Source organism: Agelaius tricolor, unplaced genomic scaffold (assembly GCF_023055355.1).
Source record: "Agelaius tricolor isolate 1412-34295 unplaced genomic scaffold, bAgeTri1.0.p SCAF_10, whole genome shotgun sequence".
NCBI classification, from domain to species: Eukaryota; Metazoa; Chordata; class Aves; order Passeriformes; family Icteridae; genus Agelaius; species Agelaius tricolor.
Window position 1 is genome coordinate 10290138 of NW_027269270.1, and position 20553 is coordinate 10310690.

The 20553-nt window shown below is 39.5% G+C and overlaps 2 protein-coding genes across 5 annotated transcripts; one reads left to right on the forward strand and one right to left on the reverse strand.

The window, feature by feature from the left end:
• Nucleotides 1–742: 742 nt before the first annotated feature.
• FASTKD2 (FAST kinase domains 2) lies at nucleotides 743–11351 on the reverse strand. 3 transcript variants are annotated; one of them, XM_071434716.1, is made up of 12 exons: nucleotides 11269–11351; nucleotides 9900–10675; nucleotides 9389–9492; nucleotides 7859–7967; nucleotides 6385–6508; nucleotides 5117–5256; nucleotides 4663–4835; nucleotides 4111–4274; nucleotides 3411–3629; nucleotides 2482–2566; nucleotides 1343–1457; nucleotides 743–890 (listed from the first exon to the last, which is right to left on the reverse strand). In XM_071434716.1, the coding sequence occupies exons 2-12, from the start codon at nucleotides 10557–10559 to the stop codon at nucleotides 771–773; spliced, it is 2013 nt and encodes a 670-aa protein (XP_071290817.1). In that variant the 5' UTR covers nucleotides 10560–10675; nucleotides 11269–11351; the 3' UTR covers nucleotides 743–770. The 3 variants fall into 3 exon arrangements, with proteins under 3 accessions (XP_071290817.1, XP_071290818.1, XP_071290816.1); XM_071434717.1 differs by having other exon boundaries at nucleotides 11282–11338; XM_071434715.1 differs by having other exon boundaries at nucleotides 10887–11326.
• On the forward strand, nucleotides 11342–20484 carry MDH1B (malate dehydrogenase 1B). Of its 2 annotated transcripts, XM_071434720.1 has the most exons (9): nucleotides 11342–11443; nucleotides 12011–12123; nucleotides 13052–13186; nucleotides 13336–13478; nucleotides 14181–14683; nucleotides 15623–15764; nucleotides 16747–16910; nucleotides 18041–18180; nucleotides 18878–20484. In XM_071434720.1, exons 1-9 carry the CDS (start codon nucleotides 11422–11424, stop codon nucleotides 18932–18934), a joined length of 1419 nt encoding a protein of 472 aa, XP_071290821.1. In that variant the 5' UTR covers nucleotides 11342–11421; the 3' UTR covers nucleotides 18935–20484. The 2 variants fall into 2 exon arrangements, with proteins under 2 accessions (XP_071290821.1, XP_071290820.1); XM_071434719.1 differs by having other exon boundaries at nucleotides 11406–12123.
• Nucleotides 20485–20553: the final 69 nt, after the last annotated feature.

The window sequence follows — 20553 nt, forward strand, 5'->3', positions numbered from 1 at the left end:
TAACAGGTCTGTGGAGATGCATGGCAGGGTATAATGAACAAATCTGAGTATTGCAACACCTCTATGAATAGTGGTGGAGCTGCTTATATCAGAAACAGACAGAAGGAGTCAGCTTATAAAGACACAGTAGATCTATGTTCTTGCACTGAGAAGCATCAAAATCTATTACAGTAGCAGTGAAGCAAAGGGCTCAAAAGAAAAAGCATAAAGGCAAACAGGACCATTACTGGCCTAAAGTTCTGAAAACTGAGCAAGATTGATTTTTTCAGAAGTTTCCACATGACTGGATCTTTTAATATACCACTTAGGCTTAGTTATTTACTGATTTACCATATCTAGTTCTGCACAAAGAACTACATAGTTGAGAGGAAATCCTCCTAGTGCCTAGCTGTGAGCTAGGTAGCAACAGCACTTGAAACAGTTAAACTTGTATCTTTTCCCAAGCCCAGCTCTAGAGAAGAGAGAAATTTAACTAGGGGCATGCAGGAGGGGAAGCAAAGTACAGATTAATCTAAGACATTGTAACAGCAATAGATGTCAGGGTGCTTTCTGGATCAATCATTTCCTTCCATTAAAGAAAATCAGCTGCCACCTCACAAAAGAGAGCCCCTACTATCAGCAGGCAGTATTCATTTCACAACCATTTCTTACTCAGTAATATGGGTGGAGCAGGTAGTTGTATATAAAACTATTTATCTCTTCTGTTAAAATCCTTACAGAAATTACACAAGAAAAAGAGAAATCAGGAGACCCGAAACTCTTAGTTTATTTTAATTATTATCCTGCACAGTTGCTTCAGGAAAAGAGGAAGGATCTTCTGAATAAATTTTTCTTTTCAAAAACTCAACTGCATCTTCATTTTTCATTTCCTGAAACTTCTTGTTCTGGATCTGCAAGAAAGTAAAAGGACAGGGTACATTATTTCTATTGTCCAAACTACCCTGTCCTACAAACCAAGTGCTCAGCAATGAGAAGGCCACAGGAAGTTGTATTCTGAAAACAAGTTCACTTGAATCATTGTGTCTATAAAAATCAGAGAAATATGCCGAAGACACATAGGTTTCTCAGGTACAAAGCAATTTGTGGCTTGAATTTTTTTTTTTCCTTAACTAATAATTTACTGATAATGGTGTAGTAGCTTGTCTTTTAGAGTTCCTCTCTCTTTTCTCCCTAGTGACAGCACCACTATCCTCTAACTAGAAATTATACACAATTACCATTGTGGAGATAGCCCACCATTCCTGGTGAACCTTCATGCTTTGTAGAACAAGGCCTGATCTACCAAACATACTCATCACTGTGCTGCTAACAGAAACAGAGATAGTGGCAGGGCTCTTCTTACCAGAATCACATGATAGCCCAGTTTATTTAGATGCCTCTTCTTCATTGCCAGCTTCCCCTGGGGGTGTGTTGTACCCAGACAGAAGGCAGACACAGGAGCAAACAGAAAAGCCAACCTGCAACCAAGGAAAGTAGGGAAGACTTCACTGTACAAATGCAAAATAATAATTTATGAGACAACGATTCCATGATGTCCATTAGCACTGCAGAATATACATGTGTCATTCCGGTAGGCAAAAGTATCAGGACTGCACAAATTTCATTATCTTCTTCTTTCTTCAGGTTTAAGTAATTTAGACTCTTTTCTTCCATGAGCTTCACACAAGCACCAGCATCTACCCAAATACCTACAGCAGAATTAGGCACTTAGATCTCCACTTCTCCCACAATGAGAAGGAAATAGATCATTCAACATTCTCCATTAATTTGACAGGTTCTGCATTTACTTTGATCCTTTGTTAATGACATTCATAATCAGTCACTTCCTGCCATAATAATTTGGAAGGCTGAGGAAAGCTGAATGCCTTGGAACACTGAGTTTCTGTTACACAATTCACTAGCTCTCCTTTAATCAAAAAGCAAACTGTACAAAATACATTGCTGTGCAGTGATCCAGCACATAAATGTTAAGCATTACCCAATTCTGCTTAAGCATTACTTAAATGATATATGTCCTGCTTCAGTTACTGAGAGGTCAGTCTGCTACACAAGATTAAATTGATCATCTAAAAGGTGGATATCATGATCCTTTTTATTCAAATTATATTTCAGTAGCTGAATTAACTGACATATCACTGAGATGCAAATTTTTGAGACTTGAGAGAATAACTGAATGTTTAATTGGACAAACACTTTAAAAAAATTGCTACCTGCATTCATTACAGGAGTATCAGATCACTGTGATGTTTCCTGCCTCTTTCTCTGAAATGTTAAGTGTTAGCCTCTGTTAGAAGAAGGTATCGAGCTGGATGAATTGTTGCTCTGCACTGGCATGGCAACTTTTGGATATTCTGGTGAGCACAAATAACAACTGAGCCACCTACTTTACTTCTGCAAATCAGTGAACCAAAGAAGTAATTGGACAGGATACATGCAAATAAAAAGCATGCTAGAAAAAATATGCAGTAAAAAAAATACCACCTCTGAACACGTGAGTCAGGATGATCATCTGTTGCAGTTATGGGGAGCACCTTCTTTCTGTCTGAATCCATTCTGATTTCAAAATCTGAAAACAAAACAACAAAACATTTAACTCTGCAAGAGGTTAAAATTAATGTTGTCATTTGAACCCATTAATTGTTCAAATTGTTCTCAAATGAACAGCTCATTTGAAAAAGTTAATAGACACCATCACTGGTCTACTGGTCTGTTTCTAATTGCTCATCTCTAATAATTGAATTATTACTGATAGCTTTCCCTCCCAACAATGAATATAAAGCTATGGCTTACCCATCTCAAGAAAAAAAAAATTTGTTTCTGGAAACTGCAGATTTGACCTTACAGAGTGAAATCATTATTTAAAGGAACTACTCTTGATTGCAGTCTGTCATGCCTACTCAGATTTTCCCGCAATCCAATTCCTCATTAGAAATATTTAGGAATACAAAACCAAAAGAAGTCATATCCCATTTTAGAAATGAAAGTAGAGCCTACATCTTAGCCAGAACTCCAGAGAAGAAACAAGAGAACAAAAGAGAAGAGCAAATAAGGCAGCTGCTGTTTGGCTTTCTTTCTAACATAATTTGGTACTAACATGTCAACTCTGTCAAAGCTGGCCACATTGGATTTATGTACAATTAACATCTGCTTGCTGATGCCTAAAAAAAAAGTCTAAAGCAGCTTTGTAAACAAGAGAAATCATAAAAGTTTTAGTAAATTGACTTAAAAACTTTAATAGAAGCATCCTTAGAAGTAGATTCATCAATCAATGACATAATTTGTTAAATTACTGTGTCTTCAAAGTGTTAAACTTTTAATCACTTGCACCCTATTCAAATTTATTTCCATCTCATCATTTTGAGGATTATTAATCTGTATTAAAATAATATGACATTAATATCACTTTATACCAATATGATATCTGTATGGCAGCCGAACATTCTGCAGAAACATGTTCTCATCTCCCAGAAGTTCTATCAGTGCCTCCTGAGCCTTTTTGAGATTAAGAGATACTAATGAGGACATATTCTCAGTCAGCACAAAGGCAGGCTTTGTGAAAGAAGGGCTGTCAAGTTCCATACACGTTTTCACACAGCGAAGCATCATTGTGTTTTGTTCCTTAAGATCATCTGAAAAAGGATACAAAAAATATTACATGCAATATATTATCCCACAGAATTTTTCATTTCATTATCATCTATAGTCTAGCATAGCAAAATCCACTTGGCTACTCTAATAGCTGTACAAAATTGTAATGTGGAAACTAAATTCTCCTACAAACCACTGTAGCTCAGAGCATTCCAAATCCCACTTTTACTCATGACTCGGGTACTAAAGTTAGTTTGCAATGGTTAAGACTGCCTTTGTTTAAGTGCACACCTACTGTTAAACTGTTGCCACCATGGGGCCAAGACAATAAGCCTGATTCCCTAGAGCAGATCCAGATCACTCAGATCACCATCACTACATTAGCTTGTCTTGAGGACTTCAAATTTAATATTAATCATGCTTGTGTTCTTTAATTTCTAATCTGCTGATACAATTACAACAAATTACATACACAGGCAGACATCCTGTTTAAAAGAAGAACATGACAAAGTAAGGTCTGACCTGGCAGTATAAGTTCATCCTTGCTGTCCTTTTGCAGCAGCTCATCAAGGGCATGCTGGGGAAGATATCCTAAGATGCCAAGTGAATACACTGCCTTCAGCAGCTCTGTGTTGGAAATCTGAGGCAGGCACTTGTTCAAGCAGCGATGAAGAATCTCAAAAAACCTTTTCCAAAAGAAGAAGAAAAGTATCTAAGTACACAAATAAGGCTACATAAAGTACATTTTTCTAACAAAAATACAACTTAGGAATCTTTATTATCTTGTATAATTGTATTTTGTGTTATCTAACATTAGTATTTGATTCTTATTTTGAGGATACAGCTACCTATCAACAGATTTAGTAACCTGGTCAATCTAGAACCTGTTTAGTCTTTTAGTTAAAGAAAAAAAATCATATTTAGAAAAAATACAAAAAGACACAGCAATTAACCTTACAGATGAATGAAACAGGATTATGAGCTCTTTCACAAATAAAATTAAATACTAGATGCCATGCATTACTCTGTAATGACTATCTAACATATTATCAGGCACTCTAAATGAAAACTTACAGATGCTTTTGGACTCTGGGAACATGGTTGAGTCGTGAATACACTCGAAGAACAGTCAAAAGGTTTTTCAAGTTAAGGAAATCAGGGTCTTCTGTCACCTTCTCAGCAAAAATATCCAGCAACTCAGTAGGCTGAAAGCCAAGTGCCTCACAGGCAGAGAGAAAAAGGATAATCTAAAATAAAAGATAGTTTTATAAGTCAAAAACCCAGTGAAGTTGATCCTACCTGTTGATTTCATAGAAGACATTTTTAATGAAATCAAATTTTTCAAAACTTTTGTTTCTTTACTTATCAATAAATAGAACAGCATTTAAAAAATGCAACAGCTTCATCAGATTGGTATTCATAAACATTTGTTCTCCAAAGATCAAGCACAAACATAAAAAAAGGTAAGATGGAAGCATCAAATACTCTATTAGTACTGCTATAAATTATTTGGTCTCAAAAAATTTACCTGTCTTTTGTCCCAAAGGTAGGCAGTAGAATTAACATAGTCTGCTAATGCTGAAAACAGTTTCACATTACGGTACTGGAGAGTGTGACAAACTTCCAGAATGAGAATTAACTGCCGAAATGGAACATCATGGATGTTTTCTGTAACAGAAGATCAAAGAAGGACAAATGATAAAAAGCAATGGGAGCTGTAGGTTGGAGAGACTGAGACATTGTAGGAACAGTTTGGTTAAGGGATGGAGGAAGGGAAATATATGATAAGACACTGTGGAAGACTGTGACTAGCTAGGCAAAACTCAAATGAGCTAAAACATATTAAGAAACTGAGAGACAGAAGAAACCAAACTAAGCCAGAATCAAGCTACAATACATCAATCAGCTAAGGGGACAAATTAACAAAATAAGTAAGAAGATTGTGTTCCCAGGATGTCTTCTATTCCGGGATTTTTGATTTTCAGCATGCATCAAAAAAATGCTGCAGAAAGTCATTGCTCCCTCTGTGTATGCCACCTGGCCTATGTGCTGAGTGCGGTGGAAGTCCTATGGGAGAAGGCAGGATGTGCAATTAAACATTGTGTCCTAACATATATGAATGACCAGGACAAATAAAGACTGTACAAGCAGCCTCAATGCTTCTGGGTCATTTCTATTAAGAATGCTGTTTTGCTACCTTTGTGCTTTTTGAGACACAAATTCTTATGTATTTTAAGCATGAATCAAAACATACTGAGCGCATATGCTTAAGCAATGTACTGGAAAGCTATAGAGAGAGGTGAAGGCATTAGCTTTCATTTAATATTTTTGTGGGATACAGCATGAGGCTATTAAGCAGTACTCAGTAATTAAATCCAGTAATCAAGGAAACACTATTTTTCCTTTAGTTTACCAACTAATTACACTAAGTCCCCAATCCATCCTGTAAGCTGCCAATTTCCAATTCAGATTTGTTATAAAATTTTATTTGAAATCTCTTTTCCTTGCTAAAATGAAATTCTTTTTCTTAAATCCTGTGTACAGAAAAAATTAAAGAAAAATGTGTAATCCAGATAAATGTTAAGAAGGGCAGAGATGACAAGAGCTATTTGCTTTCATTATTGATCAGTAATTTTCTGTTCTGCTGCTTGTCAAATGGCTCCACATAACTAAAATATCCTGTAAAACAAAGACGTTTCCTGAGTTTTAAAGGAAATCAGAAAAGGGAGATGAGACAATAATTAGGAAGAATTCGGTATAAGGAAGGGAAATTTAATTAACATATTTTTTTCTTACCCTGGATCTTTTTACTGCAGGGATTCAGGATTGGAAGGGAACAATAATTCATTGCAGCAAGAGCCAAAAACATACGCAGCGCATTCGGAAAAGTCAAACCATCTATTTCTCTCAGAACTGCCATCTAAAGTGAACCAGAGTTTATTAAATCCTTCATTCTTCAGGTATATTATCATTGCTTTCTGGTGAAGACATTATCACCAAAACTTTCCCAAAGTCCTTAGTTCAGATTTATAGGAAAGAAAAAGAAGCAAAAACCAGTAAAAACATATAATAACTACTGGCAATTTCTTAATACACAATTATAGCAGGTCAAGTGCTCCAGAAATGTGTCACTACACAAGTTCACAGCAATTTGCCTTTATAAGGTTATTTTAAAAGAAAAAAGCCTCATTAAAGGTAATTTCCAAATACGGTGAATACACATCTTCTACCAACTTTTAAGAAAGAAGCAGAAATAAATTAGACAGAGTTAACTTAAAAGTTCATAGCAGTCCAATTATGGTTTTGCATGTGCATGAAAACTGTAAGCCTCCAAAGTGATTTAATAGTATGTGAGTGGCCTGTATTTTACATAAACACCAAGCTACGAATGTGGACTGAGGCAGAGAGTCAGCTCTGATGCCAGAAAGGAGATTTCATTTATCAAAGCCATCATTAGCTTGATATAAATGACAGTAAAAATGAAACTACAAGTTATATTGACTGTTAAAATACAATATTTTCACTCACTGTATACATATCAGAGGTTAAATACAAAATGCATCTCTAAGAAATTGCCCTGTAAAAAAATAGCACCCTGTGGGCTCAGAATATTAAGTGCTCCCTGTAGTTAACAAGTGCAAATGTTATTCTCCTCTCAGTTTTATAATGTTTCATGAATGCTATTAAAACCTCTGACGTCAGAACCCTACAGTTATGTGATGAAAACACCAGTAGGCCCTGTTTGAAAGAAGGTTTCCAAAAGGGTTTTTAAATCAGGGGACAAAACCCAGTAACCCTGCCATAATACCTACAGCCTGCTCCCAGCCATTGTACTTCCCAGGGGACCTACCACATACACAGGAAAGCAAGACCATGAGCTTGGGGAGTTCTGGCATTTCACTGCCACCAGTCCTCCTGCCCTGTACAGTTACTGGACACAGCCCCATCACAGACCAGTTTTCTGTCACCTCATCTTCAGCCACAGGCTGGGCAAGGGAACCAGGAAAGAGCCTGTGAGCGCTTCCAATGAAACACCATGTGGCCAACCCAAAGAGGCGAGGGCATTGCTGTTTCACTGCCTCAATTTGTTTTATTACCAGCCTCCAAATATAAGTTCCTCCTACAGATATAGCTGGACTCTGATGCATATAGCAAATACAGTTGCCTTTCCATTACATTTTCAGTGTCTGCAAAGAACCATACACAATTTATCAACTACACAAGAGCAGAGGCTTTGTGGGAGTAAAAATGAGCCTCCAACTAACTTTACCTCTAATTTCTTTTTCAGAAAAACTGGAGCATCTTTTCCCAGGCATTTCATCAGGTTTTGCAGAATAAAGATGTCTCTGATGCTTGAAATGCGCTGCTCCACTAGTAACCTGATGGAGAAACACACACAAGAGCTCTCCTCATTTCAGCACAAACAGGTAAGTACCCCCATTCTTCTTCACTGATGTAGGCCCCAGGTGAAAGCTATAATTCCTTGCTCTTCTCCTACCTTCCTTTTTTCGAAATGCTGACAAGTCTACATGACACAGCTGCGACACAGATATTTTACACATGGAAACAATTATAAATGCTTTCTTAGTGTTAATCCTGATAGATGAATTGTTGTTGCTGATACACTTAACAGCAGGGACACCAGAGCAGACTGCACAAGCGACAGTGCAAATATGAGTGCTGTTAAGCCTCAAGGAATTAACAATCTTCTGCAGAAAATTGTGCATTTTTATCTTTAAATCATCGATGCGCAGGCAAGTTCTGAAACAGACAGGAAACTCAGGAATGGACACAGACAACAACTGGATGCAAGTGAGGAACAAAACCAAACAAACAGTGCTGTGGGCTGAACAGGAGATAACACAGAGACTGTCTGCACAAGATGAAGGTGCACCCCCCAGCACCTCCTCTTCTGGCTCAGTGGGTGGTACTGTAATTGTTAGGTCTGAACCACCCTTAAATATACCTGCACAGGTAAACATACCTACAAAAATATTAAGTGTCACTTTCTAAGGCAGTGCACTGCCCTGAAACTCATCCCTGCAAATGGGCCAGAGCTCCAGACATCAGGACAGAAAAGTGTAGATGGCACTCCTGCTTTCCACCAACTTTTAAGAACTGTGTACCTGTGCTTCCAGGAGAACTGGTTTTTGGGTATCACATCCACTTTCTCAAAGCAGAATGTAATACAGGGCCAAAAGTACTAATCCATGGCAAGTTTTGTGATAGCCTCAGTAAAATCAATCTCATGGGAAAAGAGCATTTTTGGTTGCACACATAAATCACACAGGCCCAGAAAAAAAGCCAAAGAAGTTATTCTGATAAATCACTACACAGAGGGCTTGCTGGACACAACTAGTCTTCATCTAAGTTTTCAACTACTAAACTGCAAGAAAATATTCCCAGGCTGCTAAACAATGCTTTTCATCATGAAAAATCAGACAGGTCCCTAAGTAAGATGGTCTCATTATCTCCCATCTGCATACAGATGAAAAAGGGATAGATATGTGAAGGGACTTGATCAACATCAGAAAAAAACTGCACTAGTGGAGCTGCAGTCAGAACACAATCCCCTGCGACCAGTCTAGCACCCTTTACCACTGGAAAGCCCTCCTCCTTGAAACTGCAAAGACAGTGCCAAAATTCACTGTCCAACACAGCTCTAATGTCATGGGATCATTTAAATCCTAAAACCACAGAACATATTTTATGTGCAGACATACCCTGGATGATTTCTAACAGACAAGCATTTCAACAACATTTAAATATGAAGGACACGTGAAAGATATATTTTTCTCACTGTAATCCAGCTTGAAGAGCGCTCACATTCTTGTCTTTATCCATTCCTGCTAAAGTAGTTGCCAAAACTGAGATACATCGATTATCAAGTTGATTGAGCTTCTCCTGTTAAAAGTTTAGACAATGTCGCATTACTTCAAACCAGCAAAAGTTTCAGAAAAGAAAAACTGACCACTTTTACTCTGTAACTGCCATTTTCTTTTTCCCCCTGAAAAGTCAGTTTACAATCTTTATTTCTGCAGAACCCACAAGGTCTCACATCAGTCAAACTTAGTTGATTTGGAAGAGGTAATGATTTTTGAGATTTCTGCTCTCTTTTAAATCCGAAATCAGGCAGCGGTTTCAAAAGTTAAGGAAATTAGCAGCACACACAAATGAATTATGGGAACTGTTTCCATGGAACATCAGACTAAACCAGGGATGTAACCCAACTCTCTTTGATGCTGCACAGCTTCCCAGAATTACCTGCTGGTCATTAATCCCAAACTGAGGAGCGGGGTTTTCACACGTACCTGGCACACCCTCACCAGGGTCTGGAGCAGGAGCGTGTTCTGCGGCACGCCGAGGTTTACCAGGGCGTGCAGGCTGAACACCAGGTCCCCGCGCGTCATCCTGCGCGCGTCGCGCAGCAGCTGCTGGCACAGCTTCACGAAAGCCGGGTGCTCAAAGATCAGCTGCTTCTCGTAGCGCTGCTGCTCTTCCGACAGGTTCTTGTAGAGCCTCCAGGCCATGGTCAGAGAGTTTGTGTAGTGCTTGATGGAAACAGCTGCCTCTGCAGCCAGGTCCAGCGCGTCGCAAGGACAGGAGCACTTCTGGAGGCTGGCAAAGAACGGGTCACTATGATCCACTGCATGCTTCGCTTTGAAGGTCCCAGAATCATCCAACTTTTCAACTTCCAAGGAGCTCTGGGAAGCCTTCTCGCTCACCAAAGCCTCTGCACCTGTGCTATAAACATCTGTCTTTTGAGATACAAATCGAAGAGATGATCCATGCAGAGAAGGCAAAATATTTAAAAGTAATTTCCTGAAGTTCACATTTCCTAAGGGATCCCTGTATCTGCCAATCCATAAAACGTGTTTCCTTGTTGTGGTTGAAGATTTGAGAGTGAGCATGGAACTGTACCTATGCACACATCTGACAGTATTTAACAAATAACTTATTTTATTATTCATTTCTGCTAATGCCTCATGGACAGATTTGAAACGCCAACTCAAAGTAAGGGATCCGAGGATCCGATGACATTCTACCAGTGGAAACAGTCTTGGAGAAACTGCACAAGATCACACATCTGTAGAAACAATTGAAAATTATGGATTAGTTACCAGACCTTCAACTCCCACAGTTTCAATTGCCAAATCTGCACACTTTTACAGGAAGGGAGAAGATTTGGTAAAAGACCCCCGGAAAATGATTTGCAGAGAGGCTTTTATTTGGTCTCCTACATTTCAGTCAAACATCTCAGCACAAGGACAACTCTTGCTTCCTCCTTGCTGCACTACCTGCCAGCTCTGCCAGGAAGCAGAGTCTTTTCCCAAAGGACCTTTCCCCAGGCACACGCGTCTCCCGACGGGGCTCTGGAGGGTCCCTGCAAGGCTTCAGCAGCGGGTAACGGGATCCCACCCGCCAGCCTGTCCCAGTCCGCCTGCCATCCCACGGGACAGCCGCCTTCCCGGCACAGCCGCGGGCGCTCGCTCTCCCGGTGCCGGGGAGAAGCCGCTGGCTTTCGGGATCACTTCCCGCTGGCCCTGGGAGCGCTGCCCAGCAGGGCGGGACAGTACACGAGTACAGAGGTCTTTCGGCGGCTCCGCAGCGGCTCGGAGCACGCCGGAGTAACGGCGGGGCTGGCGCCGGGCAGGGCCGGTCTCCCGCGGCCGCGGTTACCTCGCACACGCACCGCCGTGACACCGGGCCCGGCGCGCCGCCAACTCCCGGCAGGCCGCGCGGGACGGACGGCACGGGCCGAGGGACAAACTGCCACGGCGCGCGGCGCGTTGCTGAGCAACGCCAAAGCGACCGTTGGAGGGCGGCGCGCGCATGGCCAAGTTCGTGGTGGCGGGTGAGGGGAGAGCCGGGAGCCGGGCAGGGCCGCACCGGCGGCGGCGGCACCTTGTACCCGGACCCGGGCAGGGCAGCTCCGGCGGCAGCACTTTGTATCGGGAGCTGGGCGGGGAAGCAGCGGCATCAGTACTTTGTACCGGGAGCCGGGCGGGGACGCACCGGCAGCAGTACTTTGTACCGGGAGCCGGGCGGGGCAGCTCCGGCAGCGGCACCTTGTACCGGGAGCCGGGCAGGGCAGCTCTCCGTGCTTGCAGCAGTGGCCCCTGTCTGCGGGCTCACCCCCGTGCTCCTTTGCGGCTCTCCGGGAGCCGTGTCCGCACGGAGTGCAGCCTCAGGCGGTCCCGGGTCAGCGCTCCCCCTCATCCCGCCGGTCAGGCGTCAGCGTCTCTGCTGCTGTGCCCCCAGGAGTGGCCTCCTCGGCCCCTTGGACGCTGGCTCGGGAGTCTTTTTCAGCTGCAGAATTACTCTTCCTTAGCTGGCTCACAATAAACAATGTTTAGTCTTTTAAGCCCTTATCAGTGAATGGCAAAACCATCCAATTGTGCTGTTGTTGCTATGTTTACAGGTAAGGCAAACTGCCCTTACTATGCCAAAGCTGAACTCCTGGCTGACTATCTCCAGACTAACTTACCCAGCTTCAGGGTTCACAAGATTACTCAGCACCCTGACAAGTGGGAGGTAAGAGATTGTAAGTCAAGTCGCTGGTAGGTGCTCCAGTGCTCTACAAACCAAGAAATATACTTATCTGCAGTATGTTTCTTCTTCTCCTGTATTAGTGGTTTGCTGTGTAGATAGAGGTGCTGCAGAAGCATCTCTGGCTGTGAGAGCCAGCCAGAGGAAAGGTTACAATGTTTTCAGCAATTGACATCTCTGAGTTTTACTATAGAAAATGGGCACAAAGTGTGGACCAGCCTCAACTGTATTATGTCAATAAAAAGTTCAAGGTGTTTTTGCTTGCTTGCTTGGTTTTCTGGGGTATTTTTTAAAGTATAAATGGGTGTTCAGCCTGTAAATCTTTTGCTCACTGTGATTACATATACCTTCAGAGTTCTTACTTGTCAAGAGCCTTTGTGGCATTCAAGGGCTTTGAATTACAGTGGAAGTAAGAAGTTAAATATCACATATTTTTTTACAGTGTGGATGGGCCTGAGTACTTATGTCATAGACATGCTGCCTATAAGGCTCTGAAAAAAACTGCAGCCTTACTCCATGAAATAGCCAGTACTGTGGTGTTTATTACTTTGTGTATTTTGCTTTACACCTCCACCAAGTAATTCAAGCAGTTAAGTGAAAAGCAATTAACCTGTTCACCTTACTTACCTTCCGTGGCTGACTAAGAATCCTCAGATTACTCTCTGCTTCACAACATTGCTGTCTTCTGTACCACTAAGACAACTAAGTGAAATCCAGACCTTGAGGTGAGCTATCCCACTGTATCACCATACCTTGCTTTGTGTTATTCCTGCATTTTCTACCCACTGGTAATTAAATTCTGAAGCACTTTGTAATTATATATTGAGAGGAAATAGTAAGAAATGCTCGTAGTTTTAATGTTTAAATGTTACCAAATGTGACGTATTAAAACATCTGGTGGGGATGTCATCAGCAGTGGCTTCATGACGTTTGTGAAACAAATGGATGGGAACACAGACAGTCTCCTATCATTTGGAGAGAACTGTTGGACCGTGGAGGGAAGGGTCAGCTTCTGGGAGGACTTAATGATTTTCTGGAATATGCTCAGGTAATAAGCTGCCTTTAATACTGTAAGCCCATGTTTTACAAAATTGTTGTTCCTTTTACCTCCTTCAAATGTAAAATAAAGCAATTGTTAATGTTACCTTGATGGGTTTGGACTGCCATTTGCTTAGAGATCATCCTTTTTGTTCTTAGAAGTATTATGGCATCACTTCAATGATGCTGAGTGAGGAAATGTTAGCCATTGCTGAGGAGAACCTGCAGGCACATCTTGAAATTGTAAAAGAGGATGAAGAGATTAAAAGTCTTATCAAGCCTATGCAGATCTGGATTACCAGGTGAGAGTGAAGAGAGTATCTGTGAACTTTTACTCTGTTCAGGAGAATACACTTTTTCCTATCACATATAACAGGTGTAACCATCTGAAGTTAATCACAAATCCCTGTAATTTCATGAATTGACTTGGTTCTGCACCCTCACTATTAGTATTTAACTTAGCAATTAGTATATGGCTTAGAAATAATTTATGGTTTTGTTATGTTCTACACCAGTTCAAAATGAGGGGTATGAACAGGCATCATTTAGCCCTCAGATCAGTTTAGGGAAAAGCAAGTACTTACAAAATAAGCTAGAAATTTTATAGTGCAACTATCTTGCATTAAATGTTGTTGGAAATATTAGAGTAGGTAAAGAGTAGGTCTTTACTTATAGAAATTCCTGTATATTCCTGTAATTTCTAGTGGTCCTAATAGAGCACCTTAAAAATTGTGGTTCTATAAAGACATAAATTTTAAGTGGTGGCGTTGACTGAAATGCACAGGATGGAGAAGCCTTCAAATGAAAGGCTTCAGAAATGAAAGGAGGACCCAACTCTTAATTCTTAACCTGTTAAAATGACAAAAAGAGCAGTAAAGGATACAAGCTAATGGTATCTTTAAGTGTAATCTAGTACAAAATAAACACCTTTGTGTTTATGTAATACTTCCAAACAAGCAGTGGTTCATTGTTAACTGTAACTTTTCTACATCCTCTCTTACCAGTGCATCAGTTCCAATCTGTTATCATCTGATCCCGCTGTTGGCAAATGGAGAAGTGTTTGGGATGACCACAGAAATCAGTATCCATTTGCTTGACACTGAGCAGTTTAAGGAAATGCTTCGTAGTATTGTAATGGAAGCTGAAGACATGGCATTCCCACTTCTCCGCAGTATTTCAGAGCACACAAAAACAGATCAGGCTTTTATTGATGCTGATATTATCATTGTTCTTGATGATGTCCTCTTAAACCTTGAAGTCCAATCCCTTGAGAACTACATCAGAGAAGTGAGTGAGATCTGCCAAGTGTATGCTCCCTTGATTGAGAAGAATGCCAAGAGTGAGGTCAAAGTCATTTCATCAGGAAAAACCTTTGCAAACCTTAAGGCAACAATGTTAAGGATATATGGCCCATCCATTAGGCCTGAAAATATAATTGCCATTTCAACATCCTGGGAAAGTGCAGCTAAAGCCATGCTGGCCAGGAAGCTGAATATGAATACAGCAGGTGAATGTTTATGTAGCATTTGGGGAATTCAGTGCACCTTCAAGAGTAGATATTTAATTCCAGAACAGTTGATGTGCATGCAGAAATGCACAGTGGTGCACCCACTGAATTTCTTGGCTGTACAGAATGCTGGAGTCTTTGCTTGCTCTGAGATGCAGCCCTGCCACTCTGGTGTGTATTTCATACTGCAAATATGCTAAGGAAGACAATTGTTTTGCAGATTGGGAGCTAGGACTTCAGGATTGCATTTGCACTCTGTAGTGCATTGTTGTTTTGGAGCTGTGAATAAACATGACAACATACTGCTGTGCAGATAATGAGAGTAAAGTAGAAGTGTGTTCTAGTATTATTTTGAGGTTAATTAACTTTCATTTTCAGGTCAATTGTTATAGCTTCGTTTTATTTGCACAGTTCTGCACTGCATAGCAAAGGGGTGCTCTGACAGTCTGCTCAGCATCAAGATTCTGTAAGTGTTGCATAGCTAGAACTGGTCATTGATGACAAGTCTAGATATTTTGGAGCCTAATAAAATAAAAAAGCAAGTTAAGAGACTGAATAGTTTATCAGCAGGTTATTTGAGAAATCTTTTTGCACCAAAGCAGGTAGGTTTTTTAATGATAGTTTTTACTGATCTTATATTTATTTTTAGAGGATTTTAGAAGGAACATAACTGTATGTTTGCTATATGATTTGTTACTGTTTTAAGAGTTAAATATTTTCTAGATTTTGTCTATTATTTACAGTAACATGATATAAATTAAAGCTTCTTTTTCAGCTTGTGATGAGGTTTCATATGTTAGGGATAACTTGGTTGCATTTTTTAGATCAAATAATTTCTGCTAGCAAGGCAGGGCACAGATTTAAATAATTCATTTTGAAAAGGATTTATGAAGCCCATTTTTCTGAAAGTATTTGTCTTTTCACTTTCCTTTGTTACAGGAGTTAAAGATGTGATTGTTTGGGGCAATATTACTGGGTCTAACTACATTGATTTGTCACATGCAAAACTTTATGGATATGACTGTGCTATTCGGGGTCCTCCTAATTTTCAACGTCCTTTGTTGAGTATGATTTATGATAGGTACAGTACAGATTTATTTCTTTCAAGTAAAATTAAAGAACTGCTTTTAATCCATGCTTATCTGGATTGTCTAATAAAACATCAATACATGTTTTTGTTTTCAAGATTTGTCTTTACTGATTGGCACTGTACATAAAGGAAAACACAAATTGAGGTACTCCATCTGCAAAAGAAGTTGGGTAGCTCCTAGTGCTGTGCTGTTGCACTCTCCTGCTAACTCTGTCTATAATTATATTTTTCCTACATTTTAAATGGGTTTCTCTTATATCATGAGCAGTTTATAAGAAGTGATGGATGTCCAGGTAGTGATTTAGATGTCTAGTTTGCATGAAGGAACTTTGAAATAGTATTAAACAGATTTCTGAACCTGAATTACATGGAATAGGCTTGAGCATACTAATGTTGTCAGTTTCCCAAAACAGATGATTTGGTAATATATGTGAAAAGGATACCTAGCAGCTAGATAGCTCCCTGTGAGCAGCTAGATAGCTCCCTGTGGAAAGAACAGTAGCAGAGAAAGGGTGGGTGCAGTGAGAGGGCAGCAGATGTTACATACACCCAAGCCTGGCTATCTGGAGCTCCCACCCTAGTCTAGACTTAGCATTTACTGGAGAGCAGACATTTCTATGTTCTAGGCTTGTACTGAGCCTCACACAGGCAGACTGGTTAGTAGCTAGGTTTTTACAGAAGATAGTAATATATAAATTACATATAAAATATTAAATTACTTATAAAATATAAATTACAATAATAATAAGTTAAGACTTGAGTAAATAACCTAACTTTCACAGGACTTGTAACTTTTTAAGCTACTTTTTGTTAGACTTTTTTTCTCTGTCTGTAAAAATGCCTTGCTTTCAGCAGTGATGTTTGAGTAAGTTTTGACTATTTTCTTTAGTTTAGTTCTTTTTTCTCTAGGAAACTACTCTTCCTGCAGTCATCTTAGTTTGTCATGCTTTGTCTCTCCATGTTGTGTTGGTAGTGAATGGATCCATTCAGAGCTCGTGTCGGCACAGAGCACGCTGAGTTCCCGGGTGTCCCGTGGCACAGGAATGTTACCTGCGCATGCCGTAGCCACAGTGCTGCGGTACTGGTACCATGGCTCTCCTTCTGAGGAGATCATTTCTGTGGGAATACTTAGTGAAGGTAAAGCTAGCTGTGCTTCACATGTTCTCTTGTAGCTTTGCCCTGCATACAATAGCTTTTCCCCATCTATAATGTTATTTTTAATCAATATTTTTCATTTAATAAAATCTTGTAAAACAAATCATGTGAGGCTAAGAGTTTGTTTCATCATGAGAACTTCCAAATCTAACAGAGCTTGTGATAATGCTCACTTTTTAGAGGCATTTCTTGGGTTAATGTTGTCTTTTTGCAGATGATCTCTTAGTCTTTTCGTTTAAATGCTTTTCTGATGTGTTTTGTGCAAGAGCTCTTTATAATTCTTAGAGCCTAGCCTATGAAAGTGTGTTCTTCTTGTGTAGTTATGTAAACCAATTAATGGAATATTTCACAGCAGCCATTTAACCCTTATGAAATCAATAATTTTCCCCCTTTTTTAAGATGTAGAACTGATACACAATTGTGTTATTACAACACAGGAAAGACACCTGTTGGAGATGGTCCAGAGGAGGGCCTCACAAAATGATCAGGGGTGAATGCCTCTCTTATGAAAACAGGCTGAGAGAGTTGAGATTGTCCAGCCTAGAATAGAAAAGGCTCTGGAGAAGAAAAGGTTCTGGAGAGACCTTATAGCGCCTTCCAGTGCTTAAAAGTTCTTATAAGGAAGATGGAGACAAATGTTTTAGCAGGGCCTGTTGCAATAGGACAAGGGACAATGGATTTAAAGTGAAGGAGGGTCAATTTAGATTAGATATAATTAAGTTTTTTACCATGAATGTGATAAGACACTGTAACAAGCTAACCAGAGAGGTGGGAGACGCCTCAACCCTGGAAACATTCAAGGTCAAGCTGGATGGGGCTCAGATACATTTGAAGATGTCCCTGTCCATGGCAGAAGGGTTGATCTAGAGACCTTTAAAGGTCCCTTGCAGCCCAAACCCATCTGATGCTATGGTTCATGCACATCTAACTAAAGTACAAAGTTACAGTAAAAGGGACATTCTTTTTTGAACTGTAGATTGGAGAAGATAGTCTCTGTTTATAATGAGATCTTACAGTTGTAGACATTTGCAAGTCTGTGGATTTAGTGTTGACACTGGTGAGGATGTAATCAGAAATAACATGTTTTGTCCTTTTTTCCCCCTCTTCTTCAGGTCAGTTTTGCATTCCTGAAGGAATTATCTTCTCTATGCCAGTGAGGCTCCAGAATGGTACCTGGGAAGCCATGACAGAATTAGAAATTAATGAAACGACCCAAAAAGTTCTAGGGCGCTTAGCCCACGAGCTGGTTCAGGTGAGGGTTACTTGAGTCTCGTGTATGCACATTCTGCCACCTATGGGCACGTTGTGATACAACTTTGAGCACAGACCTTTAAGTGTTAGATGTACAAACTGCACACGTGCACTTAGGCATTGTAAAGAGCAGGTATTTATAAGTGTAAGGTAGTGTTTGTGTATTGAAATGAACAGACAACTGTTCTGCCCAAAAAGAGATGATAAAATGAGTTTACCTATGTACGTGTAGAATTTGCACTCCAAAGTTCTGTAGGCTTTGTGCAAAACAGAAATATTGCCTTTCATTTAATGTTTCTACATTCTATGTTGATTTTTTATATGGTATTCAGAGTATTTCTATGCTAGAAGACATATCTTTTGGCATTTTATGGCTGTGACTTTGCATGAATGAAGACCAGACCTTACTAGAATTAGTACTAGAATTAGGAATTTTTCAGAAAATACAAAATCATTGAGTACTATTTTCATAATGAACTTCTTGTCACTTAGTGAGACAGAAAGAATTTATTTGTACTATTGAAATATTTAAAAAGAATGGTCCCAAACTCTACATTCCAGCTTTAATCAGGTTTTGTGATCTTCAAACGACTAATGTGTAAGAATTATTTTGTTTTAACGTATTTTAAGTTTGTGCTAGAAATTGGAGCAGATTAAAAGAATGGGTGATATTAAAATATGCTTTTTCTTCCATTTAGGAAAAGCTCGTTGCACTAAAGGAAATAAACGAAATGCATCCATATGAAGCAGAGTAAAAACTCCACATCTTCTCCCAAGTGTTTCTCTGCTGCTTTTCCTATTATTTTGCTTTTCAAGTTCTGTCCTCATTCGTGAAAATAAGAACAAATGAACACTAAAGGATATTTTAATTTTGTTTTTTCACTTTTTCTCTATTTTCAGGTTGTGAAATTCCTGCACTTTTCCAGTGTTCTCACCATTTCTTTCTAATTTTCATTCCTACAGACCTTTTCCCTACTTTGTTTTCTTTCTCCCTTCCTTCAGATTCTTTCCAGTGCTTTTATATCAGCCTATTCCTTACTATGAGCTGTTCTTTGCCATTAAGGAAGGGCTGAAGAATGGGGAAACTATTCTGAGTTAGATACCCAGAGCCTCTACTGAGCACAAAGCCTTTTGGTTATCCATGTTTGGTTTTTGGGAAAGGACTAAAGACACAGTAAGATATTCTTGATGAATGCAGAATTTAATTATTTGGCTAACCATGGCCTTGTTTAGCCCAGACAGGGAATTCCCAATGAGATAAGAGTGTCGTTCCTTGTCTGCTCTCTAACTGTATGGCACTGCTGTTCTGTAGAGCTGTCCTGTTCCTCTTGTGTCAGCGTTCAGTGCTAAGCAGAGTCCTTCCCACTGCTAGCAGCAATGTGCTTAGTTGTGGCCTTCTCCTGTGACATCAGTATCAGGTGTTCAAGTATTCCCAAAGTGCCCTGCTTTATCTCCTTGCATGTGGAAGTATTTTAGGAGGCTAGCAAAAATAGCTCATGTTTTGCCTTTTTTTCAACAGAAATGGAAACCTTACCTACTGGGTCACTTTAGCTAGAGTTTTCTGGAGGAGAAAATGCTGGAAATTCTCACATTAAATAAGGTTTCCATTGCCCAAAAGAGCAAACTACAAAGAAAGTCTAAGCATTGCTGTAGCTTTTGCAGTATTTTCCTCATTAAAAAAAAATCCGTGAAATCTCTAGGTGGAAAAAAATTTCAAAACCAGCACGAATGTAACATTTTTAACCTGTAGACCAAAGTAAAATTTCTACTGATCTTAATGAATCTAAGATTTAATTTGCATCTAACCACGTGTTTCTTCAGACCAATAAACTATTGCAAAAACATAGTTTAATGCCTAAAATGTTCATATGAAAATTCTGACCACTGTCACATACAGAGTAGAAGTTTTGTAATTCCAAATATTTTTTTTTCAGAGGTACAGAAATACAGTATTTTTGTAATAAAATATCTTCTTAGGAAAAATTGATTTTTAAACAAAAAATATGTTTATACATCTCCTTAGTGACAAGTTCATCTTTGTTTCCATGTTTTTCTTATTTATTTAATGAGTTTCAAGAGAATACTCATGTGTTTTAAGTCAAACATAATTAAATTCTTGTTTAAACAGAATTGTTGAGGAACCACTTTTACTTGCATCTTTGGTGTCTTAAATGATGAAGATTGTGTTAATGACATTCCTGTACTTGATAATTTTTTATCAGATATGTTTAAAACAAAACAGAAAGCTTCCTGTTCTTTGAATCAGTTACATATATTTGCAATAAATTCATTACTTCTATTCAAATGGAGGTTCAAGCTCTGAATAGGGTCAGACTTCCTATCTGAGGAAACGAAGATAATTTACTGGCTGATT

Bases quoted from the DNA above. Each gene is read 5' to 3' on its own strand.
- FASTKD2 (XM_071434716.1), bottom strand. From the start codon at position 10,559: ATGAATAATAAAATAAGTTATTTGTTAAATACTGTCAGATGTGTGCAT. The intron at 9,493-9,899 runs GTACGTGTGAAA...AACTTTTAACAG, and splicing joins CCCTGGTGAGGGTGTGCCAG to GAGAAGCTCAATCAACTTGA. The intron at 7,968-9,388 runs GTGAGAAAAATA...TTTCTCCATCAG, and splicing joins GCTCTTCAAGCTGGATTACA to GTTACTAGTGGAGCAGCGCA.
- MDH1B (XM_071434719.1), top strand. From the start codon at position 11,968: ATGGCAAAACCATCCAATTGTGCTGTTGTTGCTATGTTTACAGGTAAG. The intron at 14,684-15,622 runs GTGAATGTTTAT...CCTTTGTTACAG, and splicing joins GCTGAATATGAATACAGCAG to GAGTTAAAGATGTGATTGTT. The intron at 18,181-18,877 runs GTGAGGGTTACT...TCTTCCATTTAG, and splicing joins TAGCCCACGAGCTGGTTCAG to GAAAAGCTCGTTGCACTAAA.